General features: G+C 39.5%; 1 protein-coding gene across 1 annotated transcript in view; it reads right to left on the bottom strand.

Moving 5' to 3' along the window:
• Positions 1–1,506: 1,506 nt before the first annotated feature.
• LOC140602290 (14-3-3 protein zeta/delta-like) overlaps positions 1,507–15,739 on the bottom strand; it is a 49,117-nt gene continuing 34,884 nt past the window's right edge. Inside the window, 3 exon segments of the mRNA XM_072771593.1 lie at positions 1,507–2,919; positions 3,137–3,302; positions 3,305–3,565. Of these exon segments, the coding sequence (XP_072627694.1) occupies positions 2,553–2,919; positions 3,137–3,302; positions 3,305–3,565 (794 nt within the window). The 3' untranslated portion in view covers positions 1,507–2,552.

Here is a 15,739-nt window from a genome sequence, read left to right as displayed (position 1 = left end):
TCCTTATATCCTTCCATAAAAGCTTACTTTGGGTAAAAACCAAGCATTACAGATTTCTTGAAAAGGCTTTATTTGAAGCTCTTGCGGTATAAGATATAATGTGAAAAAAATTAAGTATCATTTAAATAAAATAATTAGCTGCGAAGAACAAACATAATCAGATATAAAGAAAACCCTGTCCCTAAAAAGCCTTCCTCACAAAAGACCTCAAATTGTACTATATTCCTCACTGGTTGTTTCAGTGATTCATAAAAAATAATTTTTTGATTCATAGCCTTTTTCTCATTGCTATAGAGCCCTGGTGGAGTCATTAAGACGGGTGTGGTAGGCAGGAGGCAATGAGAAGTTTTAAGGGCATGGTTCATCTGCAGGCATAGTTGCTACCTCTTCCAAGAGGCATGGATCTCTGAGGGCCCCGCTGGACCAGTGCAGCAGGCACCATTGATAAACTACAATTATCAAAATGTAGTTGTGCCCAGAATCCCCCTCAGCAGCTTATAATTGGCTTTCAGTGATTCACAAGGCAACATTCCATGTTTCACAAGTTTTTCTTTAGCATTTTTTTCCCATCATCAATATTTATTGAGCATTTACAGTGTACTAGGCACAATAGAACATACAGAAAACATTGTCCCTGCTCTTGTGGAGCTTACATTCTAAAAGAAAAAAAAATACACCTCTTTTAAAATGGTATTTTTGTTTGGTGTTTTCTGCAAGGTACTGAGGAAATAGTCTGTAGGGTGAGCTTTGGGTATAACTTAGCCCCATCATTATTTAAAGAGAGGAAGAGGAAGGATTTTAAAGGCAGACGATGACAGACCATTCAGGATAGGTAGGGCTTACAAGGAGATAAACACAATCTCATCAACTAAGGAGAGATTTGCTGCAGTAAATAGGATGAGGGAAATAGTTTGTGGGATGCAAGCAAAGGAAGCAAGGTATCCTTAGACATTGAGTGGAGCCAGAAAGATAATGCGGCCTTTTATCCAAGTACATGGCCACCAAGTAGGAATGGTTGGTGACAAGACAGAAGGCTAAAAAAGGTAATCCTGTGCACCTGACAGAAAGAATAAAGGATCAAAATTGAAGGCAGGCTATAACAATATCAAGAAATTCTTAAAAACAAAAGTGATTTGGAAGCACAAAACTTAGTTAATGCTACCCAATGTCATGATGGGCCAAGAACATTGTGGCTTCCTAAGTTAGAAAATACCATATACCAAAATTTTAAATGGGACACATTACTTTTTTCCAATCAATCCCCTGTCTCTGAAAAAAAGCTTTTTTTTTTTTCCCCAGGGTAGGGGAGGAATATGGGACATGGTTGGGAACAGTAGTAGTTATATTAGTAGTATTTTGTTATGATAAACTTTGTATTTAAATTTGGTAAAAGCCCATTAGCTGCCAAGAGGGAATAAGGAATAAATTTCCAAAAATGTACAATTTCCTTTAAAGAAGTTTCAGAACCAAGAAACTAATTTACATGAAAAGCTGTAGAGAAAGTAGTTGAAAAGTCCATTCATAAAACTTTTATTCCACTTACATGAACTTAATACACGTGTTCTTGACAATTATGCTTGGATTGTTCATGAAAATTTCATAAGACATTAAACAAAGCTAGCCATCATCTCAAGTTATTTCCCTGTTAACTATTTTTACAGCACATGCATGTTAGGCAAGTATCCAAAAAAAAAATCACAAAAGCAAAAAACCAAACCAAACCAACCAAACAAACAAAAAACCCTAAAAAAAAAAAAAAAAAAAAGTTAAATACATGGGATTTTTGTTTTGCTGCTATGCTTGATATACATAAAGTAATGGATATCAAGCAATTCATTTTTACTGCATCTTTACTTGTACATTTGTTCTTAGGTTGTCTAAAACATTTAAATACAAATAAAAGGAGTGTAGCAAAAATAATGAAAGCAAACAGCAGGTAACTTTACAAATAATGGAATGTGAACCGTTTCTGCCCTTATCCAGAGTAAATTGGGTCACAACTAAAGGAACACTTCTGCAACTGTAGTCAAAGGTGTGCACATTGAGAATGAGTATTCCACAGATACCTGTGGTTCACATGTAGTATCTACGGGATACCCATTTCTACTATAGCCTTGTAAGTGCTCTAAACCTTAAAGTATCCACAATAACTACACCTGTATCTGGAACCAATTATCCCTTTTACTCCCCACCAGGACAAACCAATATGTAGGCAGTTTTCTTTGCTTAGACATGGAAGCAGTTTTAACACTGGCCCTTGTGAAGCCACAATGTACCAAAAGTACTATGCCAAACATTTATAACTAGTATAAAAATTCCACATCCCCATATTGGCCACCTCAAGATGAAAACAGATAACTCCCTAAATGTTAACTGGCTCTACTCCCCTAATATTCAACATGAAAACCACATGGGAAATATAGAAATTCAAATAGAAGTAACATAAACCTGTCATAAATCGTAAACAAAAAAACTATTTGTGGGACAGCATGAATGACAAATGGTCTACTGTGTAAATTTTAGAATGAGGCAGACAAAAGTTGGAAGGCAGGTTAATTTTCCCCTCCTTCTCCTGCTTCAGCTTCTCCGCCTTGGGTGTCCGATGTCCACAATGTCAAGTTGTCTCTCAGTAATTGCATTATTAGCGTGCTGTCTTTGTAGGACTCTTCACTTAATGTATCAAGTTCAGCAATGGCTTCATCAAAAGCTGTCTTTGCAAGAGAGCAGGCTTTCTCCGGGGAGTTCAGAATTTCATAATACAACACAGAGAAGTTAAGGGCCAGACCCAATCTGATAGGATGTGTTGGTTGCATTTCCTTTTCGCTGATTTCAAAAGCTTCTTGGTATGCTTGTTGTGACTGATCCACAATCCCTTTCTTGTCATCACCAGCCTCAACTTCGGCCAAGTAACGTAGTAGCCTCTTTTCATTTTCAAAGCTTTTTTTTTTTTTAAATTTTTTTTTTAACTTTTTTATTTATTTATGATAGTCACAGAGAGAGAGAGAGAGAGAGAGAGGCAGAGACACAGGCAGAGGGAGAAGCAGGCTCCATGCACCGGGAGCCCGATGTGGGATTCGATCCTGGGTCTCCAGGATCGCGCCCTGGGCCAAAGGCAGGCGCCAAACCGCTGCGCCACCCAGGGATCCCACCTCTTTTCATTTTCAAATAGAAGACTTTGCTCTCTGCTTGTGGAGCATCGGGGATCAAAAACTTTTCCAAAAGAGACAGTACATCATTGCAGATATCTCTTAGCTCGGTCTCAATTTTCTCTCTGTATTCTTGAGCCATTTGCTGTTTTTTCTAGCACCTTCCGTCTTTTGCTCAATACTTGAGACGACCCTCCAAGATGACCTACGGGCTCCTCCAACATTTTTATAAGCAACTGAGAGAAGATTCCTCTCCTCATTGGATAATTCAGCTCCTTGCTCAGTTCCGGACTTCATGCAGGCTGCCGGGTCATCATATCGCTCAGCCTGCTCGGCCAGTCTGGCCTTCTGCACCAGCTCATTTTTATCCACGACTGGGTGCTCTGTGTCCGGAGTGGGTGGCGGCGGACGGAAGGGCGCTCAGCAGTCTCTGGGCGGCAGCGGCGAGGCTGAGACTCTGTCTAGCATTTTTTTTATTATACAAAGAAAACATGTGCAAGACTTTTTCTGAATGTCAGTCCACCAAGACAACTTCTAGCGCTTCAGAACCCTGAACACAGGGGCCCCTGGGTGGCTCAGTGGTTGAGCATCTGCCTTTGGCTCAGGGCGTGATCCTGAGGTCCTAAGATCGAGTCCCCTGCATGGAGCCTGCTTCTCCTTCTGCCTCTCTCTCCCTGTGTCTCTCATGAATAAATAAATAAAATATTTAAATTTAAAAAAACCCTGAACACAAACATTCATTTATTAAGGATCCCTAAAGTCATAAATAAAAGCTGACAAGATTTAGTTTAGCTTACACAGCTTAGTTTAGCTAAGATGTTAAAACTGGTAAATCTATATTGATACATCATTATCACCCAACCCAGTCTATAGTTTATGTTAGGGTTCACTCTTGGGGTTGCACATTCTATAGGTTTTGAGAAACTTCTAATGACATGTATCCACCATAACTGTGTCATGCCAAGTATTGTCACTGCTGTAAAAACCCTCTGCTCTATTCATCCCTCTCTCCCCACTAACCCCTGGCAACCACTGGTCTTTTTAATGTCTACATGGTTTTGCCTTTTCCAGAATACCAAAAAGCTGGAATCATATAGTACATAGCCCTTTTAGATTGGCTTCTTTCACTTGGAAGTGTACATTTAAGTTTTCTTCATGTCTTTTTATGGTTTGATAACTCATCTTTTAGTGTTGGATAATATTCCATTTTCTAGATGTACCACAATTTGTTCATTCTCTTACTAAAGGACCTCTAGTTTGCTTATAAATTTTTGGCAGTTATGAATAGAGCCACTATAAACATCAATGTATAGGTTTTAGTGTGGACCAAGGTTTTTAGCTCCCTTGGATAAATACCGAGAAGCGCATTTGCTGAATTGTATGCCCAGAATGTGTTTAATTTTGTAAGAAACTGTCAAGCTGTCTTCCAAAGTGGCTGCACCATTTTGCATGCCTATCAGCTATGTCTGAGTGTTCCTGTTGCTCCACACCCACACCAGCATTTGCTGTTGCCAGGGTTTTGGATTTGGCTATTCTCATAGATATCTTGTGGAATTTCATTGCAGTTTTAATTTGCAAATCCCTATGTACATATGATGTGGAGCATCTTTTTATATGCTTATTTGCCATCTGTATATCTTCTGATCTTTTGCCCATTTTAAAATCAGATTGTCCTTTTTTATTGTTGAGTTTTAAGAGTCCTCTGTATATTTTGGAAAAGTCCTTTATTAGATATGTCTTTTTGCAAACATTTTCTCCCAGTCTGGGGCCTGTCTTCTTGTTCTCTTGAGGCTATTAGGCTCAAAATAGGCAAATGTTGGTATAAAATACCAAGTTAGAACTCTTGCCATCTAACTCTTTGTCCACATATCTATAGTCCTGTTCCTCTAAAAAAAAGTATGTGTTTCAGTGTTTCATGTTCATAAGAGAAGGTATCATGCCTAGCTTATTTTATAAAACACCAAACAACATTGTGGATATGTGGGTAATTGTATTATGTTGATGCTGATAATGATAGATATGAATATGGAATTGGATTGGCCAACAGTTTCCAAAGCAGGTTTTAGTAACTAATAGGTGCTATGCTTCTAAGAATACTGGCTGTCTTGTTCCAGCAAATGCATTACCTGGTATGAAGTGCTGGCTTGCACTTGGACCTATCTGGATCTTCAGACTGGACAATAAAAACACTTAACCTGTCACATCCTAGTTTAGGGTATTTGGACCACTATCATCTACCTTTTATCATGGGATGTGAAAAGTATTTGTTAAAGAAGATGAGAAAAAAGACATTCTGGGCAGCCCGGGTGGCTCAGCGGTTTAGCACCGCCTTCGGCCCGGGGCGGGATCCTGGAGACCCCAGATAGAGTCCCATGTTGGGCTCCCTGCATGGAACCTGCTTCTCCCTCTGCCTGTGTCTCTGCCTCTCTCTCTCTCTCTCTCTCTGCATGTTTCTCATGAATAAATAAATAAATAAATCTTAAAAAAAAGACATTCTATAGTTGTTGAATTTCTTCTTCATCTTCGTCTTTTTCACAATGTAGCCTTTCAATTATCCCACTTTTATGCAGGGGTTTCAATTCCAATTCTCTACATCAAATGGAGTCAATATCTTGTCTCTTGGCTCACAGGCATAAAAACTGTCACTCACTTCCATTCTTCCTTCTCCATAAACAATACAAACCGTATCACCTGCTGGATTTTTGTGACAGCCCTAAATCTGGTTTCATTATTTGGAGCCCAGTCCCACCTTCTTCACCAGGCCAGCTCCTCAGTATGCTTAGGTCTTAGCTCATACATAAATTCCTTAAGAAAGGCTTTGATAATCCCTCAGGCTGAATTGGGTTCCTCCTCTTGTTCATGATCATAGTACACTATAAATCTTTGTACCACTTATAAATGCTGCAATTAAATAACTTTATGTGTCTATGTGTGTGTCTGTGTATATATTTATATCCTCCCTTACTAGACTGTCTGTTCTATGAGGGTGAGGCCAATGTCTCTGTTATTCAGCACTATACTGTAATATCTTCTGTGAAGGAATATAAACTTATTGACTGATGGACAAATTTCTCAGGAAAGGCAGTGTGCCTTTTATTTTTATCAAAAGATAAAATATATCCTACATCATGGGCACTTGGTTTCAGATGTAATGTTTGAGATGTTTAAATACATGTTCAGACTTCACTGACCATTATTTTGAATTTCAAAGAGATGGGCTCATGGTCTGAATTCCTGTGAGGAGAGTCTTCCAAATGTCCTGATGCTTTATGCTCTGCTGTGAACTCTAGAAAACCTCTCTCAGCTGTAAAATTCAGTGAAATTGGTGTGATGCTGCCCTTGTATTTTAATCAAGATGAACTTGAAAGGTGAACATTATAAGTGGGAGAAATTATTTATAATTTGGTAATAAAAGTTTATGCCTAACACTCCAAATTTCATACATCTGCTATGTGCTGGCCCTGAGATATAAAACAATTGAAGTTGCCTTTACATTTGGCCTTATATGAAAGGTCATAAATTAGAATGATAGCATTCGTCCTCTTTCCTAGCTCACAAAATTTCCATATTAACATCTTCACCTCAAACATAAATGGTTACCCAGCTACAAAGAAAAGAGTTGTGTTGGCCTTTATGAATTATAGTTTATGTCGGAAATCTGTGGTACATAAGGCTGCCATTTATCTTGCCATGGAGGGCATCTACTTTAATGAAGCTAATTCGACCACAGTGAAACTAATTAAAACTGTATGGCCAGCTCAAATAAATAAAGTACAGTATATAAAAATTTAGGAATATTTTAGATATCAGCAAACAACTTCCAAGGCATGTGGTTCTTTTAACTCTTAAAAATGCATTTTGACATCTTAGAGGCATTTTCTCTGCTAGAATACCTGCTACCAAGCTTATTTAAAATAAATTCAATTTTCAAAATGTTTCTTTCTAATGCGGTTTTCACTGATAATGTGAAAATTTTGATTTTTTTCAACTACAAAAAACCCGCAATCCATTTCTACTACGACATATCATAGCTAAAGTCATTCCAAAATGTTAATGAATTGGACCAGTGCTTTATGTTTAGACTTTCAAAAAAATGTTTACAGCAAAAAAATCCAGATGTCCTTGATTTTCCAGGGTGGGTTATCAAATCCATATGCTTTTTTGGTGTCACGGTTTCTTTCACCAGCACTGTGGTATAGTTAAAATGCAGCATATTATAAACCAGCAGGGTCAACTTCAAGAACAACTCCGGAATCTCCGGCCTTCATCCAGGGAGAATGCAAAAATTTCAAACCAAATGCTACTTCTCTGTAACTTTTACCATTAAAAGATGGATATTTCCCCAAAAAATTCTGGATTAGAAAACATACTGTGTCTGAAAATCACCAATGCACTAGCATAAGTTCCTTTACCTCAATTTTTGTTATTCTTAAGTAGTTGACTTTCTCTCCTTCTAATAGAAATGAATGTCTCTGCAATCACTGAAGTCATTGCCATAAGAAACACATCTGTTGTTACTGAAAACTCTCGAGAACAAAAACTGTCGTTTCTTTTGGGACAAAAACTGAGGCAATGTCTGGACACATTTCTAGAAGGCCACCAAACATAGACGGTGCTCAACTGTCTCAAAAATACAGCATTCTCCTCTTTTCACACCCATCCCGAATTGAGGAAATTGACAATCATCTTCATAAACTGTAACTAGAAGAAAAAATAATATCCTCTTACCTTGAGAGTCTCCACTACAAACTCAATTGAGAAGAATCCCCACCACCTTTATTAGAAATATAAACAAGGGGTTTTGATTTAAGCTGAAGAACTAAGACACACAGGTTACAGAGGACATAAAATGTGAGGAGGACGAACACAGCTTCCAACTTAGTCAAAAGCAGGACAGATATTATAATTTCTGTCTGATTTACTCTGATCACACTGGGTAGGTGAGGTCTTGAATAATTGGTGTGCACATTTGCTAGATTAGGATCCATCCTAACGCTATGTCCAAATGAAAACTCGCTTCCTTTTTAAGTTTTATCTATTTGTCCAATACCTGCTCCAAAATATAAATGGATTAATAAATGCCTAAATTGGTGAATCCTCAGTTGGTCCCAGGATAAGACCCTCTGAGTACCATAAATTGAATAAATATTAAATAAAATATGAAAGTTGATGAAGTTCCCTAGTGTGGACTCTACAGGAATCAGAATCTCAGCACTTCTTGAGCTGTGTTCCTGCCACCCACAGTCACACAATGACTCATTGCCTCACCAATGATTAAACCCAGAACTGGCAATTGCTGTCCAGATCTGATTTTTTTTATCCATTCCTATTTAGGGGCAGCAAAGATATCAGAACCTTCGCTGAAACTTGCTCTTCCTGCTCCTAACTAGACTACACACTAGGTCCACCTTCAGCCTATAAAGTACTCCCTAAAGACACCTGGGTAGCTCAGTGGTTGAGCGTCTGCCTTCAGCTCAGGGCATGATCCCAGTCCCGAATCCTGCATCGGGTTCCCTGCAGGGAGCCTGCGTCTCCCTCTGCCTATGTCTTTCTCATGAATAAATAAAATCTTAATAATAATAATAATAATAATAATAATAATAATAAATACTCCCTAATTACACATTAACAAAAACTAGAGTGTTATAAATCCTGGCTCCTACACCCCCAAATAACTTGAAGAAGTTTTTCTAGGATACTTTCTTGTGAGCAAAATTCAATAGTACCTTCATAAAAATCCAAAAACCAAGAGAAACAGAGACTGTGGAGGAATTCTGTTCTAGAGGAAAGTGATTGCTCTTTCAAAACAAACGAAGACAACTTTTGTATTCTTGGGGTGTGTGTCTGCATTTTAAAGAATAATATTTTATTAGTCACCATTAGCTGGAGCAGAGGAAGCCTTGGCTAAGCTCAATGCATGGCTTCTTTCCATCCTTGAAGTTCCTTCATTCCTAAACCACTGGCAACTTTCTGTTGGCCCAAGAGCACCCACCTAACTTAGAGGGATTATTTGACAAAGTGTGAGGTCATGAATTTCACACAAACCTGTCCAAAGTGCTATATTAGAAAGAGTGGAACTTTTTGCCTGAGGGCAGATGCTGAACACAACTGGGGCAAGGATTATTTTCCTCCTCAGAACCACTTGTAGGACCGACACCAGTACCAAAGCTGAATATATGTGTCTGACAGGGATTTGCAAGGATCCTTAAGACTGGCAAACATTAAGCCGGCCACCAGAACTCACCCAGCCCTCAACCTGAGAAGGACGTGGTGAGTGACAACAACACAGAATAAGAATGTCCACTGGAAGACACGCTAGAAGTAAAGTTTGTGTGCAGAAGGGGCATCAGGGGGAAGTAAGGAAGCCCTAGAACAGTGCAGTCAGCCTCCCATGTAGATAGAGAGTGCAGGCCAATAGGGACGGACCACCTGAAGAAAGCTGTTGTCTTTAACATCTTCTCAAAGTTTTCTTGCCACAGTGTATCTCCTTCTCTAATTTCACAAGCCATCCCCTGACATTGCTGGAATTCTCTCTAGGGTGTTCAAGTGGCCCCATCTAACTGGCTCTGAGCTCTGCACGTCTGCCCTCTGCATGCTCCCCAAGATAACTCACTGCTCTTGGTTTCTTCCCCAATTTTTCAGTTCAATGTCATTATGGCAAAGAGCTCATAAACTTATTTTTGACAAGATGATAATAGCAGATTCAGTATGCGATTTTTCCCACATGCATTTTCGCGAGATAGTTCCTTAATAGTCTAAAGTAATAAATCTCTTACTAGGAGGGGATAGCATTAGTCCGGGTGTGGGGAGATGGTGCAGGTATTTCCCTGACAAGCAGGAGACAGGCCCACTTACCCAAAGCTGCCAAGCAGCCTTACAACCAGCCTTCCCATTGGTTGGGCTAAGAGTGAACCACATGAGACTTTGTCCATCTCATTGAAATCAAGGAATAAAACAGCAACTGTTTGCCAGAAAAGGCGGAGTGGGGGCGGGAATAGAGAAGGACATGAGAATGGTGTGGGATATATTTTTTTTTAACTTGAATGATCTAATATTTATAAGCCAAAAGACTGAAGCTTCTTATTGCCATCCCTCCCAAAATGAAAGTCCTCTACCATCCCAGAGAATCAGAAGAGTGGCAGCTGTCATGAAGGTGAGGGCATCAAAGGCATTCCAGATGAACATGCCTGATTATTCCCAGAAAAATCGACCCAGTTAAACCACAGGGATTATGTTATTTCCTACCAATACTATTAGCATTTTATATCACACTTTATAATGTACTTATGCTCCATCTGTGGACTTGGAAGTGGAAGAGGGGAAGGGCACGCATCTTCTTAGCTCATGTCCTGTCCTGGCTAACTAACTTTCAGCTCACCTACTATTCCAACACATCTAACTCTGAGCCAGAAGCTTTTTCCAAGTCTGGAAAAACTGATGGTTTATTAAATATGTGTTTTTATTGAAGGTGGACCAAGAGGTGAGGGCAAATATGAACATTTAATGAGACAGGTTTATTAGTCTTAAGGAAAAAAGGGACCCCTGAGTGAGTTGCAGTCATTCTTTTTAAAAAATGTATTTATTTTTGTCACACAAATACGACATGTTTTCTGCAGATCAACTACAGATTTATATATGAAAAAAAACCTCCAAATTTGCCTGTTATTTTACTACTCAAAGCAAAACAGCATGTGAACACAGAGCTTCCCAGAACACTCCCATCTATCTCTTGCTCTCTCTTGCTCAGTATGATACTTGTTGTATAATATTTTTTCTCATTTAATTATACTTAGTGAAGATCTTTACATGTTAGTAAATATGAAATCATTTTAGTAGCAGCCCAATTCTCAGCCACAATTTAATCTTCTCATTATTAAACAACTATGTATTAAAATTTCTTTTAAAGATTTTATTTATTTATTCATGAGAGACACACACAGAGAGAGGCAGAGACATAGGCAGTGGGAGAAGCAGGCTCCCTGCGGGGATCCTGATGAGGGACTCTATCCCAGGACCTGAGCAGGCACTCAACCACTGAGCTACCCAGGCATCTCTGTATTTTAAATTTTTTGCCACACTTGGCGGGATGAGCATTGGGTGTTATGCTACATGTTGGCAAATTGAACTCCAATTAAAAAAAGAATAAATAAATAAATAAATAAATAAATAAATAAATAAAAATTTTTGCCACAATAAGAACATACATTTAAATATGTGTGTATGCATTTTTTTGAATGCTCATCTGGGTATTTCCTTAGGTAAGTCACCCTTGTAGCATCATTATTTCCAATGATTTGCAATTTATCTTAAAGAATATTTTTCTATGAATATTTTCATTATTTCTCTCCATGTACACCAATCTATACTCCTTTCATAATAAATAAGAGCCAAAAGACAAGTGTTTTCAAAAATCATCTGGCTAGGGGCTCAGTGGTTGAGCATCTGCCTTGGGATCAGGGCTTGAGCCCAGGATCCTGGGATCAAGTCCCACATCAGGATTCCCCCAGGGAGCCTGCTTCTCACTCTGCCTGTGTCTCTTTCTCAATCTCTCTCTGTCTCTCATGAATAAATAAATAAAATCTTTTTTGAAAAAATCATCTGACTAGTTTGTAAATGTGTATTTATTTTTCTGCCTTTATTTGTGGAACATAAGCTCCTGGGAGATGGGGAGAATGCCTGGTTACTATGATGTCCCTAGCACCTAGCACATGCCTAACCCTGAGTATTCCTGGGATCTGTAATTTTATACATTTGTGTTTAAGAGGCACCTGATTGCATATGCTTCAGGCTCTACATAACCTGGAATTCTCCTACTAACATTTCCTATTTGCCAGACACTGTTCTATGCCTTTTTGTGAATATGATGTAATATGATCCTCAAATAATCCTATAAAGTTATGATAACCAGTATCCCCAATCTATAAATGAGCTGACTGAGGCTCAGAAAAGTAATTTGCACAAGGTCACATGATTGTGGGTCCAGAAGGTGAACCAAGGCAGCTGACCTCCAGAGTCTGTGCTCTTTCACCACTTCAATTTCTTTTAATTGCACAGATACCAACCCATGCCTTGCAGTAGTCATGGGCCAAGTAGCTAACTTCTTTCCAGTTATGTATCACTTCATAACAAATCACCCCAAACCTAGTTACTTAAATAAAAATCATTGTTATCTCTCAGAGTGTCTGGTGAGTGAAAGTTTGGGACAGACCTGGGAGTTTCTGGTTCTGGGTCTCTCCAAAGTTTGCAGTCAAAAGGTAAATGCCCTGGGAGCTCGCTAGGCATCTCTCTTTCTAACCATGGTCACAGAGCTGACCCCCAGGGTCTCTCTGCATCGGCTAATTGTGCTTCCTGACAGCATGGCAACCTCAGCAATCAAATAATGTACAGGGTGGTTGAAGACTTTGGGAGTAAGTGTTCCAGCAAACAAGGTGGAAGACTTTAACCCAGCCTCAGGAGAGACAAAGGATCACTTCTGCTATATTCTATGGGTCAGAGTGGTCACAAAGCATCTCTACTTTCAAAGAGGCCACCAGCCCCATTTGTCAATGGGAAGAGTGACAAAGTCACATTGTAAGAGCATGTGGGATGGGACATCTCATACCTGCTCTTTTTGAAAAATAGAATCTGCTGCATTTCTAAAACTTTCTTCATCCCATAAAACATGCTTTCACACCCATTCTTCATACATGGCTGCTGATGTGTGTGCTAATTCATTCTTATTTGTCAGCAACCCACCATTCTGACTGATAAAACATACTTATACGATAGTGCATTAGAAAGGGATATGTATAGGATGGAGGACAGCTTATGGCTCTGGAACATAGTGAACTGACCAGCCTTTGTATAAATCGAGCCTGGGACCCTGTCCTCAATGTTTAGGATTTTAAAGCTGTCTGCAGAATATCGACTAAATGGGAAGATACACTTTTTCTGTTTCTAAAAAAAGTTAGCCTTATTGCAAAACTGCTTTTTATCACATACACAAGTTATATTCAGTGTTGCTGACGGTACCAGTGCTATGGTTTCAGTATGGGGTCACAGATTTCCAGTCCAGTGTTTGCCTCTGGCAGCAGGCCAGTGATAAAGCGCTGGGAGCAGAAGGGCAAAGGCACTTGACCTCTTCCCCAAGCAGTGATGTCCTTCCCACTTCAGTGGCCTGTCCCCTTTCGGCTGCAATTTCATTTAGTAAATGAGGCCGATTTAGGAAGACGTTTGGAGGGTCAAGTAATGACTTGTGGAGGTTTCAATCCCATTTACTTCTTGGCTGTAGGTAAAGAAGATAAAGGTCCCCAGAAGGTAAACCAGTTTGGACTGATTAAGTCACTCCTTCGTGGCCTTGGGGACGTATGGTTTCTTACTGTTTGTTTTATAAAGCTTGTCATTGATTTTAAACTAGTGGAGTCCAAGGACATTGCATTTCTGGATAGGTGAGTGACTTTGGTTGGTAAGTCACCCCTGCTTCTCTATGCTAAATGGTCCCACAGGACCTGAAGGAGTCTGATACAACCCCAGTGCCTGACCTACTGAGTTCAGTGGTGCAGAGTGGCCCAGGCACTGGCCATTTTATGTGAGTGTGATTGTGACTTCGAAAGGAACTGGCAACTGAGATCTCCCATTGTCAGTACAGAGAGCCTGCCGCACAGCTAGAAAGAAAAGCATTTTAGCTCCAAGCCAACTGTGAAATCCAGAAGGATGATTAAGTCAGGGACTCTCTAACACTCTCATTGGATCTGATGCTTAGAATGAAAGTTTGGTTGTGTTTTGAATTGCAGTTCTCCTGGCCCAGATTCCCCTCAGGTAATTTTCAGGGCAGAGGGTAGAGTCCCAATCGGTGTTTTGTTCTTAGGGCACCCACCCTCAGCTTCCACACACTGCCATTAGTTTTAAGTTAACTTTTGTGACATGGTCTGAATGTTCTAAGGCGGAGGAGAAAGGGTCTACCTTCCCCTTGCAGATATTCTATTGTTAACTCAAACCATCCCATCACCTTACCAGATAGCTGAGTGCCCCAAATTCCTTATCTTACAACATTTGCCAGAGGGGATTCTTTACCAGGAGGACCTATGAACTACTGCGAACTACAGAGCCTGTTCCCTGGCTTCGTTCTATTTCTAGGTATTTGCAACCATTGTTGACTAATCTCACCTAGACCTTCTCCTCTCCTGAGCAGTCACCGAGGAGGCCCCTGTGAGCAAAGCAGAGGTGTGACTTGCTGCACACAACACATCACACGGGGGCATAGTCTTTTTGATCCTGGTAAGTGGATAGTTTGTTGCGTCTCCAAGCCTTTCCTGAGTTTGCAGGAAGTGGCTATTCTCATTTGAACTAATCCACAGAAACCCACAAGTCATATGCCTAGACTTACTGAATTACAGATAAGCACCATCCATAAAATGATTTCATAGCTTACCGTGGAGAGTTAGAATGTACAGTTGACAGCACAGTGTCAAAAGCAAGAGAGGAAGCATTGTGTCATTCCTATTCATATGTCAGTGGGATGACAAATTTTATATTTTAGCCCTTTATGAATGACAAAGGAGTTAATTCCCTCCTATAAAAAATTCTTAATCTGTCAATTTGAGAAGCTGAATTCTCAGGGTCTTTGTGAATCCACAGAATAAGCTGACTGCCAAACACAGCTGCACTACTTTTTTCATGTAATGGGATACCCTGAATCACCCTCAGATTGATCTTGGTGGTCACTTCTGCAGGAAGAGAGAATAGTATCTAAACCACCAAGTAAGAATAAACATCTGAGATGAACCTCAAAACTGAGTTGAGAATCACTAGTCTGCTTCACACACAGCTGATCCCTCATCTCCCTGGAGCCAGTGATGTTTGCGGTTATTCATTTCAGTCTTGGGTTATAAGGCATTCCAGATAATCTAAATGTTTCTGTGCCTAGAAAGGGTTCATTTGAAAGCCCGAAGATTCACAGAGGCATTTGGTTATGGGGAGAGTTAGAGACCCCTCAATGACTTCTATTTTTTGTGTCCTAGGTAGAAATGAACCCCTAACTTACATGAATAAGAAACCTTAAACCCACCTTATTTATACACGTGTGTGTGCAAGTTTTACTAGCAAGTGATAATTTGGTGATAGTCTTCAAAAATGTTAAGAGAAAGTTTAAATCCGACACAAAGGCTACTTCATTTGTGAATTAGAGGTGAATTGTGGGTTAAGTATTCTTTTGCCACTTCTTAGACTGGACAAGTAAAAATGAAGTGCTAAAATCATTGAAAATGTCTAATGATTTACTATAAGAGCAAATGTGAAATGCATGCATTAATAAATCTTACTCCAGCCGTATTTCCTGAGCGATGCCAGCCTGCTTTTCAAACTCGAATTTTAAAAACTTTCCTTTTTTGAAAAAAGGAGCTATCTTTTCAAAATTTGCGTATATAACACTCAGTTAATAAAATGTATATTTATTTTTTAAAGTAATGTCATTACCGGGAGCCTACTTCTTTCCCTTTGACAGTAAAACAGAGTGCTTATCTTCATATTTTCATAATGAAAACTCCCCAAGCTCAGGCTACTCTGGCAGATTTACAACCTTTGAGCAGGAGAGCTGACAGGCATTTTAATATGAA

The sequence above is a fragment of the Canis lupus genome, chromosome 13 (assembly GCF_048164855.1).
Source record: "Canis lupus baileyi chromosome 13, mCanLup2.hap1, whole genome shotgun sequence".
Lineage (NCBI taxonomy): Eukaryota > Metazoa > Chordata > Mammalia > Carnivora > Canidae > Canis > Canis lupus.
This window is presented reverse-complemented; position numbering and strand designations above follow the sequence as displayed.